The sequence below is a fragment of the Chamaea fasciata genome, unplaced genomic scaffold (genome assembly GCF_029207755.1).
Source record: "Chamaea fasciata isolate MVZ Bird 193981 ecotype frontalis unplaced genomic scaffold, bChaFas1.0.hap1 SCAF_18, whole genome shotgun sequence".
Lineage (NCBI taxonomy): Eukaryota > Metazoa > Chordata > Aves > Passeriformes > Sylviidae > Chamaea > Chamaea fasciata.
Window position 1 is genome coordinate 1,487,545 of NW_027094103.1, and position 26,083 is coordinate 1,513,627.

A 26,083-nucleotide genomic window follows, 5' to 3' on the forward strand; every position below is an offset into this window, starting at 1 on the left:
ACAGAGCCCGGGTGTGCTGCTGGCCCAGGGGAAGCCCTTGGGGTGTTCGGCCCTCTGCTCGCTCCCCCCGCGGGGTCAGGGGCACCCCGGTGCCGGCACAGCCGGCCGGCGGGCACCGAGAACCGCGGCATGGGGGACTGCGAGCGGGACCCGCTCCAGCCCGGCCCTAATGAGGCACACGGCACAGCGCATGGCGTGGTTTCTATTTTAGGCCGCTTTGCCATCTAAAGCTGGACTCTGGGCTAACTTTAGGAGGAGAACAGAGACTCTTCGGAGCAGAGATTGGTGACGGCTGGATGTGCCTGTGTCACCTTGCAGGCTGGGAAGCGCCCCGTTCCCGGGGTTTCGGTGCGGTGTAAATGTGACGATGTTATCTGTCTCACTATCGGTGCCCGCATGAATTGATAGGAATTGCCCTTTTCGTGCGCTGTCCGACTGTAATGCACAGACACCTCCCCGAGGAGCAAGGAGAAGTCCCAGCCGAGGGAAGCGTGAGTGCCGCCGGCTGCGACAGGTCCCTGTCCCCGCAGAACCCCTTCCCTGCCCGGCCTCTCCCCTCCTGTGACACTGGATGGGCCAGCACAGTTAAGTTGAAAAGGTCTCCTTCAAAAAGGTGATTTATTGAACCAGATGGTTTTCCTTCAAAGGAGGAACAGCTGGAGGCTCCTTCCCCTCCCAAGACAACCCGCGGACTGTAACTGCCCCAGGCCCGTGGCTGCAGCCGATCCGGAGGGCGGGCGGGGGTTTGGGGCTAAACCCGCCCGTGTGGTCACTGCAGCACCGCCCGAGCCCGGCTCCCGCCCCTCGGCTCCGCAGCCGGACCGGAGCCGGGCCGGAGCCGCCGCCGGGGCGGAGCCGCTGCGGGCCCCGCCCAGCCCGGTAGTTCCGCTCGGGGCCGGAAGCAGCGCCTGGCCACGGAAGCGTCGCGGGTCCAGAGCGACGCCAGTGCCGGTACCGGGGCGGCTGTGGCGGGGCTAGGTTGGGGAGAGCGGCAGCGGCTGGGCACGGCCCGGTGCGCCAGGGACGGGGTCCGGGCAGGGGACGTGGCCGCGGGAGCGGCAGGGCCCGGGTTAACCGGCGGTGTTGGGTTAACTGAGGGTGTCTGGCCATGGGCTAAGGCCCAGGTGACAGAGCTGGGGGTGCTCACCTGGAGAACAGAAGGCTCCAGGGAGAGCTCAGAGCCCCTGCCAGGGCCTAAAGGGGCTCCAGGAGAGCTGGAGAGGGACTGGGGACAAGGGCTGGAGGGACAGGACACAGGGAATGGCTTCCCAGTGCCAGAGGGCAGGGATGGATGGGATATTGGGCAGGAATTGTTCCCTGGGAGGGTGGGCAGGCCCTGGCACAGAGTGCCCAGAGCAGCTGTGGCTGCCCCTGGATCCCTGGCAGTGTCGAAGGGCAGGTTGGACAGGGCTTGGAGCCACCTGGGTGACGAGGGTTGGAATGGGGTGAGCTTTAAGGTCCCTTCCAACATAAGCCATTCCATGAATTCATGCTGGAGCATTCCCTGTGCCAGCTGGGCTGTGGCTGCTGCCTCATCCTCAGCAGTGTCACCTCACCTTGGATGTCCCCATGGATGTGCGCATCAGTGGGAATTGCAGGGCAGGGGTCGTATTTGGTGCTGGGAAAATAAGTTTTCCTGGAAAAACAAGTTTCCTTGGGAAAATAACTTTCCGTAGTTCGTCGTGTTCTTTGGCTTTCCCATTGTACCTGAAATCATAGGGCACAACAGATTAATCGTGAGCTTGTGGTTTAGACCAGAGTTCTTTGTGGGGGGAAAAGCTTCTGAGACTGATCAGGAATAATTCTCTGTTGAGGTTATCACACTCAGATTTATTCTCTTCTCTAGCTGAACAAGCTTTTGGGCAGGGCTTCTGTCTCTTCCAGGATGTTTTTGACTTGGACTGGAGATTCTTGTGCCTTCCAGGCTTGAAATGAGACACTTGGCATGTTTTTCTGTGTTACAAACACACATTTCTATGTGCAGCTTTCAGAATGACTCTAAAAATTTTAAGAGCCAAATTAAATATATGATGAAACTGAACTGGAAGCCAGCTTGGCTTATTCTGCTGAAAAGTTTTGGTGGTTTCTTTTTTTTTTCCCCCAAAGAAATTGTTTATCATAAAGTAATAGTCGCTCCTGTCAACATTTCAATTTCTAAACTCCCCTGGAAAGACAGAATTATTTTTAATTTTCTAAGCTGTGGGTATTGGTATTGCTGTTGCTGTGCTGTATTATTTTAATTGAGCTCTAAAATGTTAGATTACAGAAGTTTTGCCTAAATCCACGGGTGACAAATTTATGGAATGAAAAATGTTATTTTTTCACTTGCTGTCTAAACTCCTGAGTCAGAGTTGTTCAGCTTTGGCAACACTGCTCTTGTTTTAATTGTTATTCAGCTCAGGCAATGTGACTGCAATTAAATGTGCATCTGAGGAGATGTGTGACCTTCTTAATAAGAACATAACTTTTTAGTACCATTTTGCAGAACTCATAACCCCCGAAAGAATTTAAAAGCTCTATTAACCTGCAACTTCCTTTTATTTTTAAAGTCTGAACTTCTTCAACAGTGCCTGTAACATTCTTTCTATTGAGTTACTCTAATATTTGACTTATAGTTCATTTCAGAACGTTAATTGAAACATTTCTGAGCCCACAAATGCTGTTGAAGATGAAGCGATGGTTTTGTGAGCACGTGGGAATTGGCAGGAGTGGGGAAGGGTTTGTAGGCTCAGCCTGTGTCTCTTGCCTGGCTGAGTGCTGTGAGATTCTACACACAGGCACCACAAATACTGTTTTAAAGCACAGACAAGGCTGTGTTTAGATTGTCCCTGCGGTTTGTGCTGCCAGGAGAGACACTGCAAGTGTTGAAAGAGGCTGCAAAGGCCAGAGTTCAGCACAGCCCTTCAGCAACCCGATTTAAATATCTGATTTCCATATTAAACAGTGTCCCCAAATGTGTTTTGTTGTCCTGGAAGGTATCTGTGGCCTTTCAGTAAGGAGCAGGGGTGAAGGTTTAGCATCACATTCCTGATTTCCTCTGAGACGTGTCCAGGTGGCTCCTGGGTGTTCCCTCAGGATTTGGCATTTTGGTGGGGTATAAATTGCTTGGCATAAATGTATTCCCAGCCAGTGTGTGTGTGTGTGTGTTACAGCAGGGCTGCAGCCTCTTTTGTTTTGCTTTTGCCTGACTGACTTTGTAAAGTGCATCCTGTGCTGCTTTTGTTTGCTGAGGACAGGAAGAAGCCACCAGGATGCCAGCATTGCCTCTGGATGAGCTCCAGCTGACAGAAAGGGATCCCAAGACGGGGAAGCTGAGAACTTTACCAGCACTGGTGAGCTCTGTTTTTCCTGAAAGCCAAACAGACCTTCAATAAATAATTGTCTGATATTGAGGCTCAGTCTGGGATATGTGACAGGAATGGCTGGAGTTGTGTTGGAAGGTTTAGCTGGAGATCAGGAAAGCTTCCTCCCCCAGAGGGTGCTGGCACTGCCCAGGCTCCCCAGGGAATGGGCACGGCCCCGAGGCTGCCAGAGCTCCAGGAGCCTTTGGACAGCGCTGCCAGGGATGGCCTGGGTGGGATTGTTGGGGGGTCTGGGCAGGGACAGGGGCTGGGCTGGATGATCCCTGATTCTGTGATTCTGTGAAATTTGTTCAGCCTGCTTGTTAAAGAAGCCTTTGTAATGTGTTCAGATAGTTGAGATTTCATTTACCTGTCATTAAAAAAAAAAAAAAACAACAAAACAAACAAAACACAAGAACCAAACTTACTGTGCTCAACATCTGGAGTAAACTGTGTTTTCCCAGCACAATTCCCTCTCTTGAGTCTGTAACCTCTGCTGCACTGGAGAGATGCTCAGGGACTTTTGCAAGCTCTGCCTCAAGTTTAGCTCTGAGCTGTAGCACTGGGATCCATCCCTTGTGCCTTCAGCTTGTTAAACCCAGAAAATTCAACCCACAGAAACCCTTTTCTCCCAGAAATAAGGCCGGGACAGAGCCTTTTGGGTGTGTTGCAGGAGTGGGACTGTCTATGCTGCTCACTCTTGAGGAACCCTGAGCACACGTGTGGGATGAGGCAGAGCCCAAACCTGCTGCTCATTGGAATTCTCCTTTTAGGGTGGGTGTATTTGGGCAAACCCTACAAAGGGTTCAGTCACCCTTGGGAAAGGTAGTGAAGTGTTTCTTTCTGTCTTTGATGGTTGTGTCAGTTTGAGTTCATGGAATATTGTGCAAGAACCAGTTCAGAGGAAAAAGAGGGAGTTCAAATGCATGTCAGGTACCTCCTGCTCTTTGTTCTGAAGGTGTGGGAGGATTGCTTTGTCAGGCTGTGGTTAAGAGAAAGCAAGGAGCAACGTCTGCCAAATTACCAAGGTCTGAAATGTAGTTCATATAGAAAGAAAGATACAAACCCACTGCCTTGAAAGGGTGGAAAATGGGAAGTTACCAGGGAATGGGATGTTTCTGTCGACAGGACAAGGAGTAACTGGTTCAAACTGAAATTTAGGTTAGATATTGGGGAGAAATTGTTCCCTGTGAAGGTGGTGAGGCCCTGGCACAGGGTGCCCAGAGAAGCTGTGGCTGCCCCTGGATCACTGGAAATATCCAAGGCCAGGTTCAATGGAGCTTGGGCATAGTGGAAGGTGTCCCTGCCTGTGACAGAGGTGAAACTGGATGAGCTTTGAGGTCGCTTCCCACTCAAATCATTCTGTGAGTCTAAAATGTCAAGTTCTATTAAAAGGTAACTTTGTGTTTCCTGGAACTCAGTGACCAGATGGTAACTGTGCATTCCTGTCACTTGGTCTGGAGTTTTAATACAGTGGGTTTTTTGGCTTTCTGCAGCACCCAGAAATTAAAGCAGATCGGTCGTTTGTGCTGTACAAACCTCCTCCTGCCATCAGAGACCCTGCTCTGGTGGAGGAATTCCTGGAGCGAGCAAAATTCATTGCAGATGACCTGAACTGGCTTCTGGCTTTGCCTCATGACAAATTCTGGTGCCAGGTAATCGTTGTTTTTTTATCTGAAGATACAACGTAAACATCTAGGTGCTTGTAAGAGCCATGAGTCTTACATCATTTTCATGAAGATTTGTTTATGCTTATTGTGTCACACAGGAAACATTTTCATTTACATTACTGCGCCTTAGAATGCAAAGAAAGTATTTCCCTAAAGATTTTCCACTGTGAATTTTAAGAGTTGGCTTGTATTTGGTGGATACGGGAGTCCTTTTCATATGCCTGAGTGTTTTAGATTGCTTTAAATTTAACTGGGCTGCTCAGGAGCACAACCTATGAAGGTGTGACATTCCCTCCTTCCCGTTTTCCTGCTTTTCCTTGTGCCAGGTGATCTTTGATGAGAGCCTGCAGAAGTGTTTGGATTCCTACCTGCGCTCCGCCCCTCGCAAGTTCGACGCGCTGTGGGATTGCCATCCGGAGGTGAATGAGCTGCAGAAGTGCCTCCATCGGAGTGTCTTCCTCACATTCCTCAGGATGTCCACCCACAAGGAGTCCAAGGTAAATATTCCTATGCCTTGCAGATGCTCCAGGCTGTGTGACTTAGGGAAAAAGAGAATTGGAGAAATGGGTCATTTTTCTTCTTGCACGACGTTCCTCTCCCTGATGATTTTATCAGTTGGATTCTCCATGTGGGGGTGATAACACTCAGAGCTGAAGTATCTGAACTATGCAGTGATTCCTTGGTTGATTGCCTGGATCCCCTTCCTGAGTAATAGCAGGTTGTCCATGTGTAGTGGTCGTATATGTCATGGTAAGAGGAGAGAGAGCATGTTGGCCTTCGTGTGGCCACGTGGAAAAAGGCTCCTCAGGCCACCAGCTCCTGAGCATTCACTCCCTCAGGGCCACGTGGTGCCACAAAATTCCTGCTAATTCTTGTCTCTCCTTGAACTTGCCCCAAGTTTTGGACAAACAGTGAAATCACTCTAAGTTACTGTTATCTTGGCATCATCAGGCATTCAGCCTGGAGAACAGAAGGCTCCAGGGAGAGCTCAGAGCCCCTTCCAGGGTCTAAAGGGGCTCCAGGAGAGCTGGAGAGGGACTGGGGACAAGGGCTGGAGGGACAGGACACAGGGAATGGCTTCCCAGTGCCGGAGGGCAGGGATGGATGGGATATTGGGCAGGAATTGTTCCCTGGGAGGGTGCTGAGGCCCTGGCACAGGGTGCCCAGAGCAGCTGTGGCTGCCCCTGGATCCCTGGCAGTGTCGAAGGCCAGGCTGGACAGGGCTTGGAGCAACCTGGACTAGCAGAAGGTGTCCCTGCCCATGGCAGGGGGTGGCACTGGCTGGGCTTTGAGGTCCCTTCCCACCCGGCCCAATCCGAGATTCTATAATTAAAAGCCATCCTTAGTGTTAATTGAGTGCCACTCCCATCTGGAGCTGTGGGATTTTCACCAGGCCTTTGGGCAGGATGAGTGAGGCACCTTGTGTTTCAGCAGTCGCTCCCTGGATCTCCTCATTGGTTCATGATATGTTAGGGCTGTGTTGATTCTCTTGCTTATCACAGTGGTTCAGGATGTTTTGAGGGAAAGGCCTGGGAGTGGAGGGCTGGGACAGGAGCAGGATGAAGGAATGCTGGAGCCTGCAGCTGGCACCACTTCAGCAGAAGTACCTGACACCTCTGTGGTGTCTTTCATTGTAGGATCTGATTAAACCTCACCACTCTGAGAGGCAGGCGAGCATTTGAAACCATTTTCTAGTTGAGTGATCTGCAGGGAATGAATAGTCCCTTGTCATGCAGGAGTCAGCAGGAGTTCTGGAAAGGGAACCTGGCCAGCACTGAGCCCCATCCCTCTGCTTCAGCAGGGAGAATGTGCCCTGCCTTTCGCTAGGATTGAAAACATTTGCTGTCACAGGCAAACCAGGTTTCTGAAAATCCAAAATCACATTTCAGCTGCCTGTTTCTCAGTGTCAGACAATGGAATATTTCTCATCTAGAATTTTCTAAGAAATGCCTTCAGTGTGAGGAGGTTTTGGCACAGTGTTCAGCAGTCAGCATGTAGAGCTGCAGTTTCAGGGTTTCTCCCTGCCCGTCCCTGAGGTCTCTGGTGCTGGGTTCTGCTCTCCCGGGGTACAAGAACCTCAGGCTGTCCCTGTGCCTGGTTATTCATTCCTGCTCCTGAACTGAGCTGTTCTGGTGTCAGACTGGGAACTGGTGACCTGTAGGGAGATTCTTGGAAAAACTTTCAGGTAGATTAATTCACCTCCTGGTGAAGGGATCAGTGGGGTGCCTGGTGTTGCAGGGACAAGAATGTGGAAATAGATGGCTCCACAAAAGCTGTTTCAAGCAGAGTTGCTGCCTTCTATGAAATAAATTCCTTAATACACCTTTGAGAGCTGTTTTTGCAGGTGTCATTATAATGCTGGAGTTACTGCAGAGCAAGGTATGGATTATCCTTTAAATTCTGGTTTTTCTCCTGTCTTTGTAGGATCATTTTATCACTCCCTCTGTCTTTGGAGAAATTATTTACAATAACTTCCTGTTCGATATCCCCAAGATTCTGGATCTCTGTGTCCTTTTTGGGAAAGGAAATGGCCTCCTGCTCCAGAAGATGATTGGTCAGTAAAAGCCAAGGAATAACTTGCTACATTTAGGCTTTTGCTTGTATGACGAGTGGGGTTTATACCAGTGGAACTGCTCTGAAAATCTGTCATTTCTAGATCAGATTGTTCTTTTCTTTGTCCATGTGCTTGTTTCCTTGTTCCGAGGAAAGCTTCATGTCCTGCTTTGCTGCCCTGCTCCAGGCTTGTATTGTTAGACATAAACTCAGACTCAGTTGTTTCCTGTGCCAACTGAATGTGTCCTCAGCCCTTGTAAGAGGAATGTGGGGCTCTGTGAAACCCTGGTAGAGATGGGAAAGGGTGAGGAGGGAGGAGAGTTGGGAGATGGGCACAGTCCAGCTGTGAGCGCTGTTGTTCCCAGAGCTGGGAGCCAAGTTAAACTTTCAGTGTGAGGTAACCACTGCTATGGGAAGTGGGAGAACCTGAAACTTCAATGCAGACATTGATGTAGCCAGAGCTTCCAAACCACAAACACTTCAGAGCCTTGCTCATGCTGTGCTTATCCCTGGATTTCTGTGTCTGTACACACGGCCTTAGTGGCAAGTACACAGGGAGGAGCTTCCAGCCATGGATGCTGAGGAGTGAAGATGGAGCATATTGATTTAGCTTCTCTGTTTATCCTGTGCTCTCTTCCCAATCCTGTGATCTTTAACAGCACCTGAGTGGAAGAATATCTACCTTTGGATTAAGTGAGCTCTTCCTGAATTCTAAGCCACTTTGTCTGCAGCTTGTGGGATGAAGGCTTTCCATTTCTTTGGTGGTCATTTTTGTCTTGTTTCCAGGTTCACTAACATGAGAAGTGTTAGAGATCATGTGGTGCAGACAAATTTCCAGCCAGAAAATCTTAGATAAACCTTTGCATTTTTAATCTTTTTATCCATTCTCAGTAGCTTCTACTCTAAATTCCTCTGTTGAGCCACAGAGATGGAAAACAGGCATGGCAAGATAGATACTTCCCTTTCAGATGCGAAGCTTAGATTATCTGTGTCTTAAAATATTCCAGAAAAAGACCTAAGTAATGAAACCTCTTTTGAATTATGCTCTGGAGTGCCACAGAGTCATGCTGCATGCAGGTGACCAAGCATTTGCTCACCTGATTATTTTATTACGGCGTGAGCAGTTCTGGTGTGTAATTGATGACTTCATAAACTTGAGGTTCTTCTCAGGGTATAAATTTATCTGAAACTTGTCTCATAGCTCTGTCCTTGCTGGAGAAGGAATTAATTTTCTTAATTTTCATAATCTGAACGGTAATTTCCAGGAAAATAGGAGCCTTGGTGCTTACTTGGTGAGGATTTATGGTGTGGCATTACTCAGTGGAGTATTTTGTAAAGATAATGGAGTCCTAGTAATATAATAGCAGGTTTTACTAAAGCCTCATTACCTTTAAGAAATATTCGGCAGCACATCTCCTGGTGTGTGCTGAACTGTTATCAGTAATTAAAAGTCAACTCCAGTTGTCAAATAAAGGAACTGGGGTTGTTCAGCGATAGTATTTGCATTATTCATTGATTCAGCCCCTGGAGCGTGAATCATCTGACATCTCATTTGCTCTGCTCTGACGAGCATATTCCCATTGCTGGATCTCCAGTGGCTTTGGAGAGCTGATGGATCAGCTTTCTGGGAGCTGGGGCTCAGTGCCTGAGCTGGGGAGTGAGGGTGGGCTGTGTTCCACATGGTCAGTAGGTGTGTCTGGGGGGTGTCAGCAATAACACAAGTACCATTTTTTGGTGCAAATTCGCTCATTGGCATTAATGTCTGAACTGACAGAGATGCTCTCCTTTCCCTTTTCAGGAAATATCTTCACTCAGCAGCCCAGTTACTTCAATGACCTTGATGAGACTCTGCCCACTGTCCTCCAGGTACTGCTTTCCTGCTGGGATTTCATCTGGAAGTGTGGCATAGCTTGGAGAGTGGAAAGGGAACATTGTAGGCGGGCAGAATGTATTTCATGAAATCATGGAATATCCTGCATTGGAAGGGACCCACAAGGATCATCAAACCCAACCCCTGGCCCTGCACAGACACCCCAACAATCCCACTCATTGTCCAAACACTCCTTGAGCTCTGACCACCCTCTGAGGGAGGAATTTTCCCTAATATCCAAACTAAACCTCCCCTGACTTTGCTGTTTCTCCCTTTCCCTAGTTTGTTAATGTGTGTCAGGGAGGTTCTGAACCTTTATCTAAAATTATTACTTGGTGACTCTTCCCTTCCACCTTCCTTCAGCTTCTGGCTTTCTCTGCTGTGTCCCACTGCTGGCTCCTGTCTGTTAACACTGCCCTGTTCTCCTCATTTAGGTGTTCAACAACATTTTGCGCAAGTGTGGTTTGCAGTGTGAAGGGGCATCTGCTGAGCCCCAGAAACTGGAAGAGAAAGTCAGTGTGACTGCAGGAAACATGCCCCTCCAGGTAGGACTGAACTCTCTGTACTCCTGCACACTGAACAGACCACAGAGGATCATTCTGTTCCCAAAAGCTCCTACAGCTCGTGGTTCTTGTGCCATTGTTGCACTCTTTGTCCTGGGACATGGTGATAAAACCTTTCCACCATGAGCTGATTCATTTCAATCATATCCTTTAGAATGTGGATAGTTTTAAACCTGGCAACTTCCTTGCTTAACCAACTTATTTATAATGTAACAGAATATCTGACACAAGTCTCCACCTAACCCTGGCAGTGATAAGAGCTGGTGTTTGTTTTCCTTCAGAAATGTGTGTTTTAACAACAGTGTAATTTACCTGTAGTTAATTAAGAGGGGTTTATGTGCTGGGTCTGTACAAAGACAGTGAATGTGGTCCTCTACAAAACCTTAGTCTTTCAGTTTGTGTGTGGGAACAAAATATCAGTTCAAACTATGACGTATTGATAAATGATAGTCTGAAACTATCAATTAGTGTGTCATTCAGTTTGTTTCAGCTGCCTTGGAAATGCAGCTTGCACTGGACCAGACTGCTGAAAACATCCCCTTGATTCCCATGTTTCTGCTGTGCAGCGCTTCATGAAAAGTGCTGCATGGGGAAAGATTCTCTATGTGGAGGATGTATTGAGGGCAAAGTCACTGTCCAGAACAGGATCTGAATTCTTATAATCTCACAGGATCTTTAATGAAAGCAGACAGTTGGAATTGCATTATAGATCTTTAAAGGGTAGGAGTTTTAGGAGAAATGTTGTCTCTGCCCCCAGACCCTGTAGCAGGTTTATGGTTGATACAGACTCTGTACAGTCAGGAAGAGGCCTGGCCCCCATATTCTGTGTTCCTGCTGGGAAAACTTGCCCGGCTCTTCCCTCAGTAACTGCTCTTTCCTCTCAGGAGCTGAAGGACATTGTGCTGTATTTATGTGACACCTGCACAACTCTCTGGGCCTTTCTTGATGTCTTTCCCTTGGCTTGCCAGACCTTCCAAAAACACGAGTTTTGTTACAGGTATGTCTTGGAGTGCAGACAGAGCTTGTCCTGGCCGTGTAAAAATACTGAATGTGCTACTGTGTCCTGTCCCATTGTTAAATGAGGCAGATTCAATGCAGTGGCTGCTGGGTCCTTTCTGACAGGAGTGCAGCATAATAAATGCATGGATATAGGGATGTGTGGATTTTCTGTTCTATGTGTGTCATTACCTAGGAGTGATCCTAGAGCCAGGCATCCATGACAGTTTCCAAAATCAGTACTTGGTGTGCTCTGGGAAGGGTGGAGAGGGACAAGTTATGGACAAAAAGAACTTCCAGCTGTAGGACCCAAGACAAGGGAAGCAGAAAGTATTTCAGAGAAATAGTTCTTCAGGATCTGAAAACAAATGTCTTTGGTGTTATGCCCAAGTTTTATACTAGAGAATCTCAATGAGGTTTGGCCAAAGCTGAGTGGCTGGGAGAAGATGACAAGGCATGAGAGGTAACAGCCTCAGGCTGTGCCAGGGGAGGTTCAGGTTGGGTATTAGGGAACATTTCTTCATGGAAAGAGCTGTCCAACCCTGGCACAGCTGCCCAGGGCAGTGCTGGAGTCCCCATTCCTGCAGGGATTTAACAGCCAGTTGGATGTGGCACCTGGGGACGTGGTCTGTGGTGGCCTTGGCAGTGCTGGGGAATGGTTGGACTCGATGCTCCCTGGGGGCTTTTCCAAGTTGAAGGTTTCTGTGATTCTGTGAGTGTTGGGTCTTTGCAGGCTGTGTTGAGGGTTTTTCTGGGTTGAGCAGATGGTTCTGATCAGCACCAGGATGTTTCTCAAATACTTTTCTTTCCTACCTCTTCAAAGACCTCTCTGTGATTTCCTTAGAGTGCTGCTCTTCATCTGTGGTGTCTTTGCTTCTGTTTTGGGGCAAAAATACTAAAATGAGGTGATGCTCATGAGTACTGCTGGTGAGGAGGGTTTAATGGAATCAGCCATTCGTTCTGCCTTTTAGCAAATGATTTTTGGAACCTTGGCTGACAGGTACAGGTTTGTTCCCCCTTTGTACAGATTAGCTTCGTTTTATGAACTGGCAATTCCTGAGCTGGAATCTGCAATCAAGAAGAGGCATTATGAAGATAACAGGTGAGAATTCCTGCAGAGACTTCCTTTGGATCTTCAGTGAGACTTCCAGGGGCTCAGTTAAAAATTCACTTCATGCTGCTTTACCCATCCCTGAGGAGCCTGGCTTTTTTTTATGCTGCTTCTAAGAGCTCTGAAGAGATGACTTCTGTAATTCCAAATTTTCCTGGGCAGTGGGATGACGAATCATTTTTAGTGCTGTGTAAGAAGGAATTTGATGGGAGGTGCATTCAAATTGTATCAAAGTGTGAGAACCTGAGTGATATCTCTCTGTAGCTCAGCATCACTGTAAGGCACAGGCTGTGCTGGTACAGTGGGGGTCTCGTGTGGGGAGCTGCCAGGACAATTGGAATTGAAACCAGCTTTGTTTGGAGCATGGATTTTCCCTAATGACCATAAAATATGTCTAATATCTGGTCTTTGCAGCAAGGAAATTATTCTCGTAATGAAATTCTTCTAGAGGATTAACTCTGGCATAAAGATGTGTTACAGATTCTTGTGCTGACACCAACAGTGTCTTTTGCTCTCTCTGAAGTGTTTTTGCTGATTTGTGGAGGAGGATTTCACACTCCAGAAAGAAGATGATGGAAGTTTTTCACATCCTAATAAACCAAGTGTGTCTGCAGCCCATCCTGGAGAGCAGGTATTGGCACTTGGCTCTGTTCTACTCGCCAATTACTTGATTGCTGTGTGGGAGAAATTGTTTCTCATTTACAACTTTACTGGAGAAAATGAACAGAAACTGCTATTTGTGTTGGGGTTGTAGCCAAAGACTTGGCTGAGGTCAAACTCTGCTGTCCTGTGTATCAGGAATGTTCCAGATGGGGCTGTTTGGTCCAGAATCTCTGTGGTGAGCTGGGTCCAATGAGCTTTCTGACCCCAGTGTGTGGCTCGTGCAAACTTTGATCATGTGTAACACCTTGAGACCTGATTGTGACCTTCCAGGACCTGAAGAGTTCAACAGTACAGATGGAGAGAGACTGTTTATAGCGGCTTGGAGTGACAGGACAAGGGGAGTGACTTCCCACTGCCACAGGGCAGAGATAGATGGGATACTGAGGAGAAATTGTTCTCTGGGAGGGTGGTAAGGCCCTGGCACAGGGTGCCCAGAGAAGCTGGGCATCTCTGGCAGTGTCCAAGGCCAAGGTTGGATGAGGCTTGGAGCAGCCTGGGATAGTGGAAGGTGTCCCTGCCCATGGCAGGGGGTGGAACTGCATGGGCTTTAAGGTCCTTTCCCACCAAAAGGTGTATTGGAATAAGGCTTGGAGCCTCAGCAGCACCCAGGGATTTGGGCACTGAGGCTGCAATGGGAGTTTGCTTGCCAGCTGTCTTGCACAGGTGAGCACAGACTTCCTGGAAGGTTCACTGGTGTAATCCCAAGACATCATGAAGACACAATTACAAAAGCTCTGCACACCCTTTTCTGCTCACTGCAAGTCTGAGGCATCAAACTATTTTTAAAGTCTGTCTGCAAACTTAAAATTCTAGGTGTAATACAGCTTTAGATCTAAGTGCTGAAATGTTTGCTGGTGCCTTAAAAACCACTTACCTCCATTGGACTCTTTGCTCCTGTGAAAGCCAAATGTGGCCTGAAATCTCTTTTCAAATGAGGCTTTCCCTTGGTGTGTAAATGTGAGTGGTTTGGCTGGTGGGGCCCAACCTTGGCCCACTTAACCTCTGAGTGTTCACTGTGCTGTGTTTCCTGCAGTTGTGAGAATATTCAGCCGTTTATTGAGGAATTTCTGCAGATCTTCACCTCAGTGCTTCAGGAAAGGAGGTGAGTCTGGCTGACAAGAGGCCCGAGGGGGGCTCAGCTCCTTCCTCTGCCATTCTTTGCAGCAGAATTGCCTAAGGCAGCATTATGAGGCATTTGGGAGTCAGAAATCGTTGTAAGTTGTTGGGAGAAGTGCAATGAGAGGATTTCAGCCTGCAGCACAGATTGTGGCACTAAGAATTGCTATTCTTCACTCCCTTTAATCCAGCCTCTCAAAGAGGAGAAGAGCAATTTAGCCATTAGCTCCCCTGACAAGTTAGGCTGTTATTACAGATCTGTGCTTTCCAGCTGGGCTGACCAGACCAGAAAAATATTAAACACTAATGCTGGAGATGTAAAGGAAGTGGCAGAACTGGGAATTCCATCTTGTCCTCCTGCCCATGCTGGCATTCTGAGCACGTTCACGTGGTAAAGCAGAGATTTTCCCTGTAATGCTGCACTGGGTTCCAGCCCTCACACCTGAGGAGTGTTGCTGTGGTGTAGTGGGACCAAAATCAGGCATGGCTGGAATCCAGCATTGGGTGAGAGGTTCTCAGTTCTGCCTGAGCACTGAGGCACTCCGAGAGGCACAGTAGTGGTAATTAATTGAGCTCCACTGATTCAGCTTGCTCCTGTGTTTTCAGATTTCTCCGTGACTATGACGAGCTGTTCCCTGTTGAGGATGATGTGAGTCTGCTCCAGCAGGCATCGTCTGCACTGTATCCTTGGGCTTTGCACACCTGGCTGCTCTTGGATTCCTTCACACCAGTGACATTTCTGCCTCTGGTTAAGCTGCATGACTGGCAAGGAGTACTGGGAAGCTTTCCCTTAACAGAAAAAAAACGAGAGGGGGGAGTTGTTACCCAGAGAAGCTGTGGCTGCCCCTGGATCCCTGGAAGTGTCCAAGGCCAGGCTGGACAGGGCTTGGAGCAACCTGGTCTAATGGAAGCTGTCCTTGCCCATGGCAGGGGGTGGGACAAGATGAGCTCTAAGGTCCCTTCCCACACAAACCATTCAGTGGTTTTGTGACTGTTGGTGTAGGTGCATATTTGGACGTCACTGACAATCCTCTAGTTACTTCAAGGTGATCCCTGAACATGTGCATCCAGGAATGTCCTTAATGCTGTGCTCTTAGAGATGAGACCAGGACAGCCTATATCCTCCAGGCAGTGGAAAGTGCCTGGGAAGGGGTAGGCAGGAAAAAAGGACAAGCTGTTAAAGATGCAGCAGCATCCAACGGAGCTTCAGCAATAGCAGAGAGCACCCCTGAGGACAGGGAGGATCCGGGGGCTGCGTGTGCCCTGGAGGATGAGGTGGGTACAGCTCTGCTCTTCCTGGGGGCTCTGCTCTTCTGGCCTTCCTCCATCTGTGAGGACAGGCTTGATTTGCTCAGCTTTGGGGACAACATGAGATTTGGTGTCACTTCTGACCTTTGCTGGATCTCCATGCAGCCTTGGGAAATGAGAGCTGAAGCTACACCTGAATCCTGAGTTATCTCTGAGCAAATTGCTTCCAGCTCCCATGGCTTGGGTTTTCCCTTGCTGGGGATTATTCAAATACTCTGCTTCATCCCTGCAGTTCATGTGCATATTTTTGAAATGCAGAGCTCGCCTGTTATTTGAGGAAGGGATTCTCCAGGGTGTCCTTGCTGACTCAGGGACTGGGAAAAGGAGCGGTGTGCCCAAATCTGTGTCGGAAACCTTGTGGAGTTTAAACAGCTGATTTCTCTTTTGGCTCCGGTGTTGGACTTGTGTGTTTAAACCCAGAAGCCCAGAGTGCTGCTCTCCCTGTATTTCTGTGCACACTGCCTGCCCTCAGCTCTGTCCCTGTGCCCACCAGTTGTGTTTGGTGTCCGCAGTGTGCCGGCGCTGCGGCCGCGCCTGTCGCCTGCGTGTCTGGCGTGGAGCTGGACTCCCTGATCTCCCAAGTGAAGGATCTGCTGCCAGACCTTGGAGAGGGTTTCATCCTGGCCTGCCTGAAGGAGTATGGATATGACACAGAGCAGGTGATCAACAACATCCTGGAAGATAAGCTGGTGCCATACCTGGATAAGCTGGACCGAAGGATGCAAAGGTGTGGGACAACCTCTGGTTGTTTCTGTCTCACTTAGTTGTTCTCACTGAAGGCTCAACGCTTTTAGAGCTCTAAGAATTCACATATTTGGGGTAGAGAACTGCAGTGAGAGCTTCTCATTGTCACCTGTCACCAGTTTTCTGCCCTCTTTGTGTCCCTGCAGAGGAGTGGGACCTTTGCTGCTCAGTGCTGGGTTGTGGGTTGTGTTTTGTGACAGGGGACAAAACCATTTGTACACGAAATGCCAGAATAGAATAGAAATAGGATAGAATAGGATGGGATAGAATGGAATGGAATTCTGGGCAATAGAATATGTTGCCTTCAAAAGTTATTTTGCTGTAGTGTTCGTTGTCACAGGTGTGAAAATCCCAGCTATCCTGCAGGAAAGGGCATCTTTAGAGGAGGCGATTCAACCCACAGGGTCAAATACGGTTATTTAACAGGCTGCTGGTTTGTGAATGAAGATATGACAATTCAGATCCATTTTTATCTTCCCTCTGACAAACTTGCCTGGCGTGTTCTGCTTTCCTGGATTGGACAAAGGATGGAGGGTTTATAGCTGGTGGCAGGATTGAGTTGTTGGAATTTGTCTGCAGCTGTGAGTGTGTGTTTGTGCTGCACCAGCAGTTCCTGACAGAGCATCAGGAAGTGAATGTGCTGTTTGTTCATATTTCATGGAGTTATGGGCAGACTGTCTCGCTGTTGCATTAAAGGAAAGCATCTTTATCGGAAAAATGATGTAAAAAAATCTTAGTTTTGCAACAATCTTTGTGTTTCTGCAGTCAGATCTGCTGACTTTGGCACAACTGGTGCAGGACAGGCTTTAGGAAGGATTGGCTTTTCTGCAAAGCCAGCAGTTCCACAAGATAGAGCTGGATTTTTTTTCTTCCTGCCTTTTGCATCTTGAAACAAAGCTGCTGGTTCGATAGGAAATGTCAAATTCTGACCCCTGCTGATTTATAGGGGAGCACAGCAGCATTTGCAGCTGCCCAGCTGAGTTGTCTGCACCACCAAAATGAATGTCAAAAGTACAGTCTTTTGACTTACAAGTTGAACAAACATAAACCTGGAACCCTGAGAAAGATTTAACTGGAGAGATAAATATCTTGAAATCAGCAGCAACAAATTATTGGAATTTTTTCCAGCCTGTAATTCATCACACTTAGTGTTTGTCTTCACTGAGTCACTGTGTTGAGACCAGGCAGTCTGTTGAATATTCTGTTGTCCTGCATGGTTTGATAGACTCTGAAATGAACAGAAGGGTTTTCTCTTGGCTTTCTGTGAGTTACTTTAGTTTCTCCTCAAATCCAAACTTTGGGAAGAGCTGTTCTTGTGCCGGAGCATGGCTGGGAAGGGAGGGGGTTGTACCCTGAGGCTCAGCCAGCACCTCTTGGTGCACTCAGGATCGGTTTGGGACTGACAAAGGATAAACCAAGGGTTTAGGGATGGGAGAGGATTTCTCTTCCTCACTTCACTTTTGGTTTTATTCTCTCTCCTTATTTTTTAACAGACAGCTGAAGCCAGACCCTACCCCTCTGGTCAGCTCTCGCTATAATGTTTTCCAGAATGATGAGTTTGATGTTTTCAGTAGGGATGCAGTGGATGTGTCTCGGATCCAGAAAGGCAAGAGGTGAGTGAGTGCTGGCACCCAGTCATTAACTCTGCCTTGTCAGGAGGAACAAACACCTTGGAACCTGCTCATTTATCTCTCCTAAAAACCTCCTGCAGGAATGTTTTGGCAGGGGGAAAGGCTTATCAAAGATGTTTCCCACCTGTTTGTCTGGGAAAGTAAAAATGAAATAATATGAGGGGGTTGGTTTCATTTAGTGTTTTTCCTAATTGGCTTTCCTGTGTCTGCTGCTGGAGATTGCTCTGCCAAGCTCATTTGTAATGTCAGGCTCTTGTTCCTTGGGCTTAATGTTAAACTTGCACTGAACAACAAACCTTGAAAAGCACCATCCCTGAGCCTGGGATTGTGACTCAGAGCTGAGAATAACTAATGATTTGATTTAGAGCCAAGGGAAGATTCAATATGCATCTACTTCAGCATCTGCTAACATTCAGTGCCTTAGACTACTTCTGTTGTTGCTACTGCTGGAAAGCTTTCTGCAGAAGGGCACTTGGACTTGTGGTGTAGTTCGGGTTGGGAGGGAACTTTAAAGGTCAGTTAGTCAATCTGCCTGCAAGGAGCAGGGATCCCCTGCCATGTGCAGAGATTTCTATAAAACCCCACCAGTTTTCGCTTTGCTTTCTGCCCAGCTGGGTGTGTGGTGCTGCCTCCCATTGATGTCAGCTCTGTAGTGTGGTTCCCTTGTACCAGATTCTTTTAAAACATACCACAGAATCATGGAATGGTTTGGGTTGGAAGGAACTTCAAAGCTCATCTCGTTCCACTCTCTGCCATGGGCAGGGACACCTTCCACTAGACTTTAAAAACCTCCTTTAACCAGCCAAGTGTGATCTTAATGTTGGGATGTATTTACACAGCAGATAGCTAAAAGTCTGGCTGGATTTGGAGCCGCATGGCCTGAGAGCTCCCAGGTAAGGTTTTGGTTACAAAGTTGCATCAAGCTCCAGGAGAAAACAACTTCTGTACCCAGGTCCAGTGGCCCAGCTCCTCAGAGCAGTGCCACAGTGCTGACCCTGTCTTGGCTGAGCAAGAAAGGAATTTCTTTTCTCTCTGGCCAAGGCCATGACTTTTGTTGTGTCCACAGCTGAGAATTCACAGACAGAACCTTTCTCCTCATGGTGGTGCCTTGCTCTGTGAGACAGGTGCATTGCACAGCTGTGCTGGGTTATCCCTGATTCCCAAAGCCTTGCTGGTTATCCCTCTTTCCCAAAGCCTTGCTCCTTATCCCTCTTTCCCAAAGCCTTGCACAGCTGTGCTGGGTTATCCCTGATTCCCAAAGCCTTGCTGGTTATCCCTCTTTCCCAAAGCCTTGCACAGCTGTGCTGGGTTATCCCTGATTCCCAAAGCCTTGCTGCAGCAGCTGGTCAAGGCCAAAGAGCACTGAGTTCAGCACAGAGCATCCAGTGGCTGGAATATCCTGCTCAGAGCTCCCTCTGCAGATCACTTGGAGAGCTTTGGAAGGTGTAAATCATCCCTGAGCTGTGCCCTGGGATCGGCTCCCATGGCACTGCCCTCCAGGGGTGCCTCCTCTCCAGGGGTACCATCACTCCTGGAGAAGTTCTCCTCTCTCCTGCTGTAGTTATGTGACCTCATGGGATTATCCTCTTGCTGCTGCCCTTCCTGGTGTCGTTTGCCTCTCTTCATTTCAGAACATTTGGGAAAACTGCAGGACTCCAGACATACTAGTTGTGGCTTGAGTAGTTTAAAACCTGGAGCAAGCAATGCCCAAAGGTGACCATATCCAACTGAATCCAAGGAAAAGCTGCAGTAGCTTGTCTCCAGGATTTAATCTTCAGCATTGATGTAACAGGGCTCTCCAGGCTTAGTCTGAGATCTGCTTTGGATTTGAATTGTATCAAATATTTATTTTTTTTTCTCCTTCCAAATAACTTGTGCTCACCAAATTCTCTTGTGTTTGGGGTGCTGTTGCTAAGCCTGGTGTCACCATAGTGCCTGAAGAGCCAGAGCAGGTTGTTCTGGCCACACTCAGCATCAGCAGTTTGGGGCAGGGATTGTCCTTGAGAAAGAGAGATCCAGCCAGGATGAGGAGGGAATCAAACACAAGGAAATGAATGTGCCAACAGAGACTCTGCTGATCCTGAAAAGTGATGGCACTTGTCTGTGCCTGTCCAGCCCTCGCTGTCAGCTGAATCTGTCTCCTGAAGCCAGAGCATGTCCTGAGCTCCATGGGACTAGAGGAGCCGTCCCACTGTTTTTCCTGGGATTGGTGCCCAGACCATTTCATGCAGCTCCTGTGCAGTCATCAGACCATCTCGACAGGAAGCAATTAGCAGGAGCTGGGTTCAGGCTCAGCTGAATTCCCACAGGAGGTGTTATCCCAGGGATCCTGGCATGGGTGAACTCACCACGTGCTTGGGAGGGCATTGTGCAGCCAATGCAGGCAGTGAGTCATGGCAGAGAGGGAACCACCTCCAGCTGTATTCTTCCTTTGTTCTGAGATTCTGAATGAAAACTGGGGCTGCTGGATCACATCCCCTCAGTCTGTCCCTTCCTGAGTCACTGCCACTGCCTTGGACAGATCCTTTCTCTGGTAAAATCCTCTGATGCTGGGTCCTCCTGGACTTGGGGGCTGCAAGTTGTCCCTGCACAGCGGAATCTCACATTGCTTTGCTGTGAATATGTACTTGGCTGGTCTGAAAAATGGGACTTCAGAGCTTATGCAGCTTGAGACACACTGCTACTGCTTTTTAATCCCTCTGTTTCTTGGTCTTCCCTTCTTTAAAATGACTATAATTTACTTGCCTTCTAAATTTAAAAAACAGGGCCTTGCAGTGCTCTGAGAGGATGAGCCACAATCGCTCTCTGCTGTTTTGTTCCTTGCCTTGGGAGTTGTGTTTATTCTCATCCTCACCTGCACTGGTTATTTTTTGGATCTCCTCATCTACATTTGTCCTTTGCCCCTCACGTTTGTGCTCCATGCGCCTTGGCCAAGTTTCATCTGGAATAGAATTGCATTTGGCCTCCTGTGAAAGCCTCCTCTCTGTCTGAAGTGATAGCGGGGGTCTCCAATTCCTGCTCTTTTTTAGTGGCCAAACAGCCCTCGTAGAAATGACCCACCCTGGATCACTCCATCCAGCCCTGGGGCCCTGCACTGGAAGGACCTGGAGCTGCTGGAGTGAGACCAGAGGAGGCAGCAGGATGAGCAGAGGGATGGAGCAGCTCTGCTGGGAGGAAAGGCTGGGAGAATTAGGATTGTCCAGCCTGAAGAGAAAGCTTTGAGATGACCTAATTGTGGCCTTCCAGGACCTGAAGGGGCTGACACAGAAGATGGAAGAGAGACTGTTTACAAGGGCTTGGAATGACAGGACACAGGGAATGGCTTCCCACTACCAGAGGGCAGGGCTGGATGGCATATTGGGAAGGAATTGTTCCCTTTGAGGGTGCACCTGTGGCTGCCCCTGGATCCCCGGCAGTGTCCAAGGCCAGGCTGGACGGGGCTTGGAGCAGCCTGGGACAGTGGAAGGTGTGAGGGTGGAGTAAGATGAGCTTTAAGATCCCTTCCTGCCCAAGCCATTCCCTGATTTTATAAACCAGCAGGCCAATGGGTGAGGTAAGGAGGGCCTGTGGCACTGGGGAGGAGGTTTGCATTGCTTCACATTCCATTGACTAACGGGGAAAAGCAGCTCCAAGGGAAGGTTGTGACCCCTGCCTTTCCCTCCCCTGTTCCCGGGCAGGAGGGAGAAGGACACGACCCGGAGCTTGGTGAACGACAAGCGGCTGGTGACGGAGCAGAAGCAGCGCTACAGCCAGTACAGCGTGGTGCTGGAGGAGCTGCCCCTGGAGCCGGGAGCAGCCCAGCACTACGAGGACTACGAGGACGAGTACGACGACACCTACGATGGGAACCAAGTGGGCGCTAACGACGCTGACTCAGATGACGAGCTCATCTCCAGGAGGTGAATGCTGAGGGGAGGGAGGGGACCACGGGAGAATCACCAGGGGATTCTCTGGCTCCCACAAACCCGGTACTTTGGGCTCTGTTCCTCCAGGAGAGCTTCAAACCACCCCTTTACCTGGTTTCACTGTGGTGTGCAAGGAGGAAGGTTTCCCCTGTGGATAGGGAGTGTGCCGATGGCAGACTATTCCTTGAACACAATGTGATTGCACCCTTGAGGCAAAGAACCTCAATGAAAAGTGGCTGTACATAAATGCAAACTAAATTCCTAGCCAGACAGTTCCTAAACTTCCAGAACGTGTTGCAAAGGAAAACACAGTGTGCCCAGGATGTTCTGCAGCTTCCACTCGGCCATTGCCTCAATCAGCAAATCCAAGAGGGGAATTTGCCTTGTGTGGAAGCTTGTACTTAGCAGTGCTTCTCCTTAGAGGAACTGCCCTGCAGCAGCGAAAAACAGCTTGGAAAATCCGTGGAGCTGGGCAACCTAAAATGGCTGGTTAGCAAAGGGAAACTTCAAAATTTGGGAAATTTTACAACCAGACTTTTCCCTGCCAGTCCCCTCTGAGTGCTGGCAGCAGGATTTGAGTCCCTGATGGGCTGCACAGCACTCTGCACCAAGACTGACAGCTGCACACAATCAGCTTTTGGGAAGCAAAGGGTTAGTGGGGATGGAGGCTGGAGAATATTTATTTTAGAAAACACATGATTTAAAAGCTGCTTTAACTATCCTGAAAGCAGCCTTTTGAATTCTGATGTATTGTGAAGATGTCACCATTCCTAACCTCAAACCAAAAAGAAGCTTTGAGGCTCTTTTGTCTCTTTTTCCCCCCCTCTAAAGTGTTGAGAAACTTCAATTTAAATCCTTTTTGTGTTTTTCCTGTAAGAATGTGGCACCCAGGTGTTTTCCCCTCTTTCAGGTCTCACTGCCCCTAGAAACAATTAGTGGATGTCACTGCTGAAAACTGGATCTGTTGGTTTGACATAACAAAGGCTTTTCGTGTTTTACATTTATTTCTTTGGCAGTGGAATGGTGGGTCAGAATTCCAATGGAATTTAAACACTGACACATATTTATGTTAAAGAAGAGTTATAGGCATGTGGTAAATTCTTCCTCCACCCCCAGGCCCTTTGCTCTGCATGGCCAGAGTGATTCATAAAGCCTGATTAATTTCTCCAGGGATTTCCCCCTGTAGGAAGCTGGGGCACAGCAATGGAACTGGGGCTCCCTGGATAGCCCTGACCACTCAGAGAGGTTTGGAGCACAGCAGTGGCTGAGCATTAATGGTTCTGTCCAAATTTGTCTTGTACAACAGACGCTTCCTGACTGCTGAGCTAAAGCCTGGCAGAGGATACTCCTTAATATTGCCTTGTGGCTGTGTCTGGATGCCCATTTCCCAAAGGAAGCAGTTGTTTCTGTGGAGAAATTCCTTGTGAGGTTTCAGGGTTGTTTTTTTTAACTATTATTATTATTTTCAATGACAATTTCATAGTGAGCATTCCCCAGTGGAGAGTGTGTTTGCTAATTGCCCATAGGAATGTGGCATTAATTCCTGGGTCTCCTGGCTTTTTTTTCTTCAGGAAAATGAAGTCCATGAAATCTGTAGAGTCTCATCTTTTTAAGGACATAATGCAAACCAAAAAGTATGTGCTGTTCAGAGAAGTGTTTGTGGCTATGCTGTTTTCTTTTCTAACGATTTACATCTTAATTCCCAGGCCATTCACAATTCCTCAGGTCTTGAGACCTAAAGGGCAGGAGGAAGGACAGGAGACAGAGGAAGAGGATGAAGAGGAGGAAGAAGAAGCTGAAAAGGAAAGAACAAAGGTGACATTTAGCTGGGGTTGCATTAAGATTTACCACATTCCTTCCCTGCTTCACCCTCAGGTGATGTGGAGCAGATTTCCTTTTTCAGAGAGGGAATCTTTGAGCAGCAGCAGGGACTGAGCTGCTGTTCAGTGGCTGCTGGGCTGTGGTGTGTCCCCAAGCACCGCTCTCCACTGCTTCCTGGCCTAACTGCTGGAGCAGCGACACTTCCTCCGTGGGGAGCTTTAATCTGCTTTATCCTAGAGACAGACAGTGCCCGCAGAGCACTCTGAGGGTCACTGACACTCCATTTCCATAGATGTGCTGCGAGTAGCCATGGTGTAGGAAGGTTTTCAGGCAGGTTTTGTGCCAAGTGTTGTGTTTAGAGTCCCTGACACCAATCCCACTGATCCAGAGGTAATGAACCAGGAATTGACTCTGTTCCCAGCAGAATCCTCTTCTCTCCAGGCTCGATGAGGTGCTGATGAGTTTCCTGACCTGTTCCCTTGCCTCCTTGTAGGACCACTTTGTACAGGACCCGGCGGTGCTGCGGGAGAGGGCTGAAGCCAGGCGCCAGGCATTCCTTGCCAGGAAGGGGTAAGCAAGGATCTCCCTCTGGCTCTGCTGCTGTTTTGTTTGGAATTGTTGAGGGTGTTCCTGCTCCTTGACATTCCTGTGTGTCATGGTCCTACTACAGTGGCGTGGACTTCCTCACCCACCCTTTACTTTACTGATGGTTGTTTTACCCCATTGAATAGGGGCAGGCATGGCGTGGAATCATGGCATGGTTTGGGTGGGAAGGGACCCTAAGACCACCATCTTGTTCCACCCCCTGCCGTGGGCAGGGACACCTTCCACCATCCCAGGTGGCTCCAAGCCCCAATGTCCAGCCTGGCCTTGGACACTGCCAGGGATCCAGGGGCAGCCACAGCTGCTCTGGGCACCCTGTGCCAGGGCCTGCCCACCCTCCCAGGGAACAATTCCTTCCTAATACCCAATCTAAATCTCCCCTTTTTCAGCATAAAGCCATTCCCCCTTGTCCTGGCACTCCAAGCAGCAGAACCCTGTGCAAGACAGGATCTTGGAGAGGACAACTTCCAAAGCTCCCACAGGGATTTTGGGACAGTTTCACAGCTGTTTCCAGCTGCTGGGCTCAGTGTGTGGAAGGACACAGTGGTGGTGTGACTGGTGCTGCTCCTGGGCTGCTGTGGGAGCCCTGGGATGAGCTGAGGCTTGAGGCTGAGCCTCTCCCACCCCGGTGTTTGTGGGGATCTGGGATTTCTTCCCCAGGAGTGCGGGGTGCCTGTTGTGATGTCCTTTCTCTGTGTCCTCCAGGCACAAACATGAGAGCTCTGCCGTTGTTGGGAATGCCAAGGGCCACGGGCAGAACCGGGAGACGGTGCAGGAGCGGAGGAAGAAAGAAGCGAACAAAAGCACAAGAGCCAACCACAACCGCCGGGCCATGGCTGACAGGAAGCGCAGCAAGGGCATGATCCCTTCCTGAGCAGCTGCCCCTGAGAGCAGGGGCTGCACCAGCCCCTGCCCAGCAGGAGGCTCCGTTTCCTTGTTTCCTCGGCATTCCCTTTGCTCGGGGGATGGATGTTGTGTGCAATACCTGGCACCTGGGCTCACATGGAGCTGCATTCCCTGTGGGCGTGCTGCCTGTTCCCGGGAAGGAGCTGCCCTGACTGTGTGTGCCAGTGCCTGCACCCAATACATGGGACAGGCTGCAGCAGCCATTCCTGCCCTTTTGTACTATTTATAATTCACAGAGTTTTATTTTCGTACTGGCTCCTTGTGCCCTCCCTGCCCACCTTGGAGTGGGCAGCTCCAAGAGCACACCTTCCATGGACATGCCTTATCCTGAACTTGAGTTACAGTTTGTCCCAAGTTGGAAGGGACCCACAGGGATCACTGAGTCCCATTCCTGGCTCTGCCCAGGACACCCCAACAATCCCACCCAGGCCATCCCTGGCAGCGCTGTCCAAAGGCTCCTGGAGCTCTGGCAGCCTTGGGGCCGTGCCCATTCCCTGGGGAGCCTGGGCAGTGCCAGCACCCTCTGGGGGAAGAATCTTATCTCCACCTAAACCTCCTGAGACAGCCTTGTGCTGGCAGAGAAAGGCTCAGTCTATTCCCATTGCCAACAGACCGACAGGGGTTCAGGTGAGTAAGACCTTATGGATTTCTGTCCCTTGACTGAGGCCTGTGAAAACAGATGGTACAAATAAAGGATGTAGATGTCTTAGTTGTTTTTTTTAGGCCCTTACAGACAGTATTGATAAACTTCCTGCTATCCAATTAGGCTTTGCTTGGTTAATTTACTGGTTAAAGTGCCCTGAGTGCCGTCTCCCCACCATGCTGTATTTTCTTGCACTGCAGCAGTGCCTGTGGCTGTCACCCCCACAGTGAGAAAATCAGCAGTGGGTTGTGCTGCAGGGCAATCCCAGTGCTGCAGGAGCAGTGGGGTGGTAAAGTGGTAGTAGGGTGGTAGTAAGGTCCGCACCTTGGTGCCTGGTGTTGTGCAGAGGGCAGCAATGTGACTGGAGCCGTTGTGGGGCTGTTTGCAGCGAGGCAGAAATGCAGCAGAACAGCCACTGCCATGAAATGAGGGGAAGCCCTGAGTGCTCTGAGGAGATTTTTCTTTGCCTATCAGTGCTGCCCAAACCTCCCAATGACAGGCATGGAGAAAGGAATTATGTTTACTAGCATCCCCAAATGCTGTATCCAGGGAAATCCCCTGCTGGGATAAGGCTGCTCTCCTGCAGCTCCCGCTCTCTGCACCGATGGCTTCAGCTCCTCCCTGCTGCCCACTGCAGTG

At 49.1% G+C, this 26,083-nt stretch overlaps 1 protein-coding gene across 2 annotated transcripts; it reads left to right on the forward strand.

Moving 5' to 3' along the window:
- Nucleotides 1-876: 876 nt before the first annotated feature.
- Nucleotides 877-25,740, forward strand: ASCC2 (activating signal cointegrator 1 complex subunit 2). Of its 2 annotated transcripts, none has more exons than XM_066199829.1 (19): nt 877-951; nt 3,237-3,332; nt 4,838-4,996; nt 5,338-5,508; nt 7,436-7,565; nt 9,363-9,430; nt 9,869-9,979; nt 10,882-10,994; nt 12,021-12,095; nt 12,628-12,735; nt 13,801-13,869; nt 14,490-14,564; nt 14,981-15,158; nt 15,704-15,918; nt 17,429-17,548; nt 21,244-21,465; nt 23,178-23,286; nt 23,786-23,862; nt 24,601-25,740. In XM_066199829.1, the coding sequence occupies exons 2-19, from the start codon at nt 3,252-3,254 to the stop codon at nt 24,767-24,769; spliced, it is 2,250 nt and encodes a 749-aa protein (XP_066055926.1). In that variant the 5' UTR covers nt 877-951; nt 3,237-3,251; the 3' UTR covers nt 24,770-25,740. The 2 variants fall into 2 exon arrangements, with proteins under 2 accessions (XP_066055926.1, XP_066055927.1); XM_066199830.1 differs by lacking the exon at nt 877-951 and adding an exon at nt 995-1,012.
- Nucleotides 25,741-26,083: the final 343 nt, after the last annotated feature.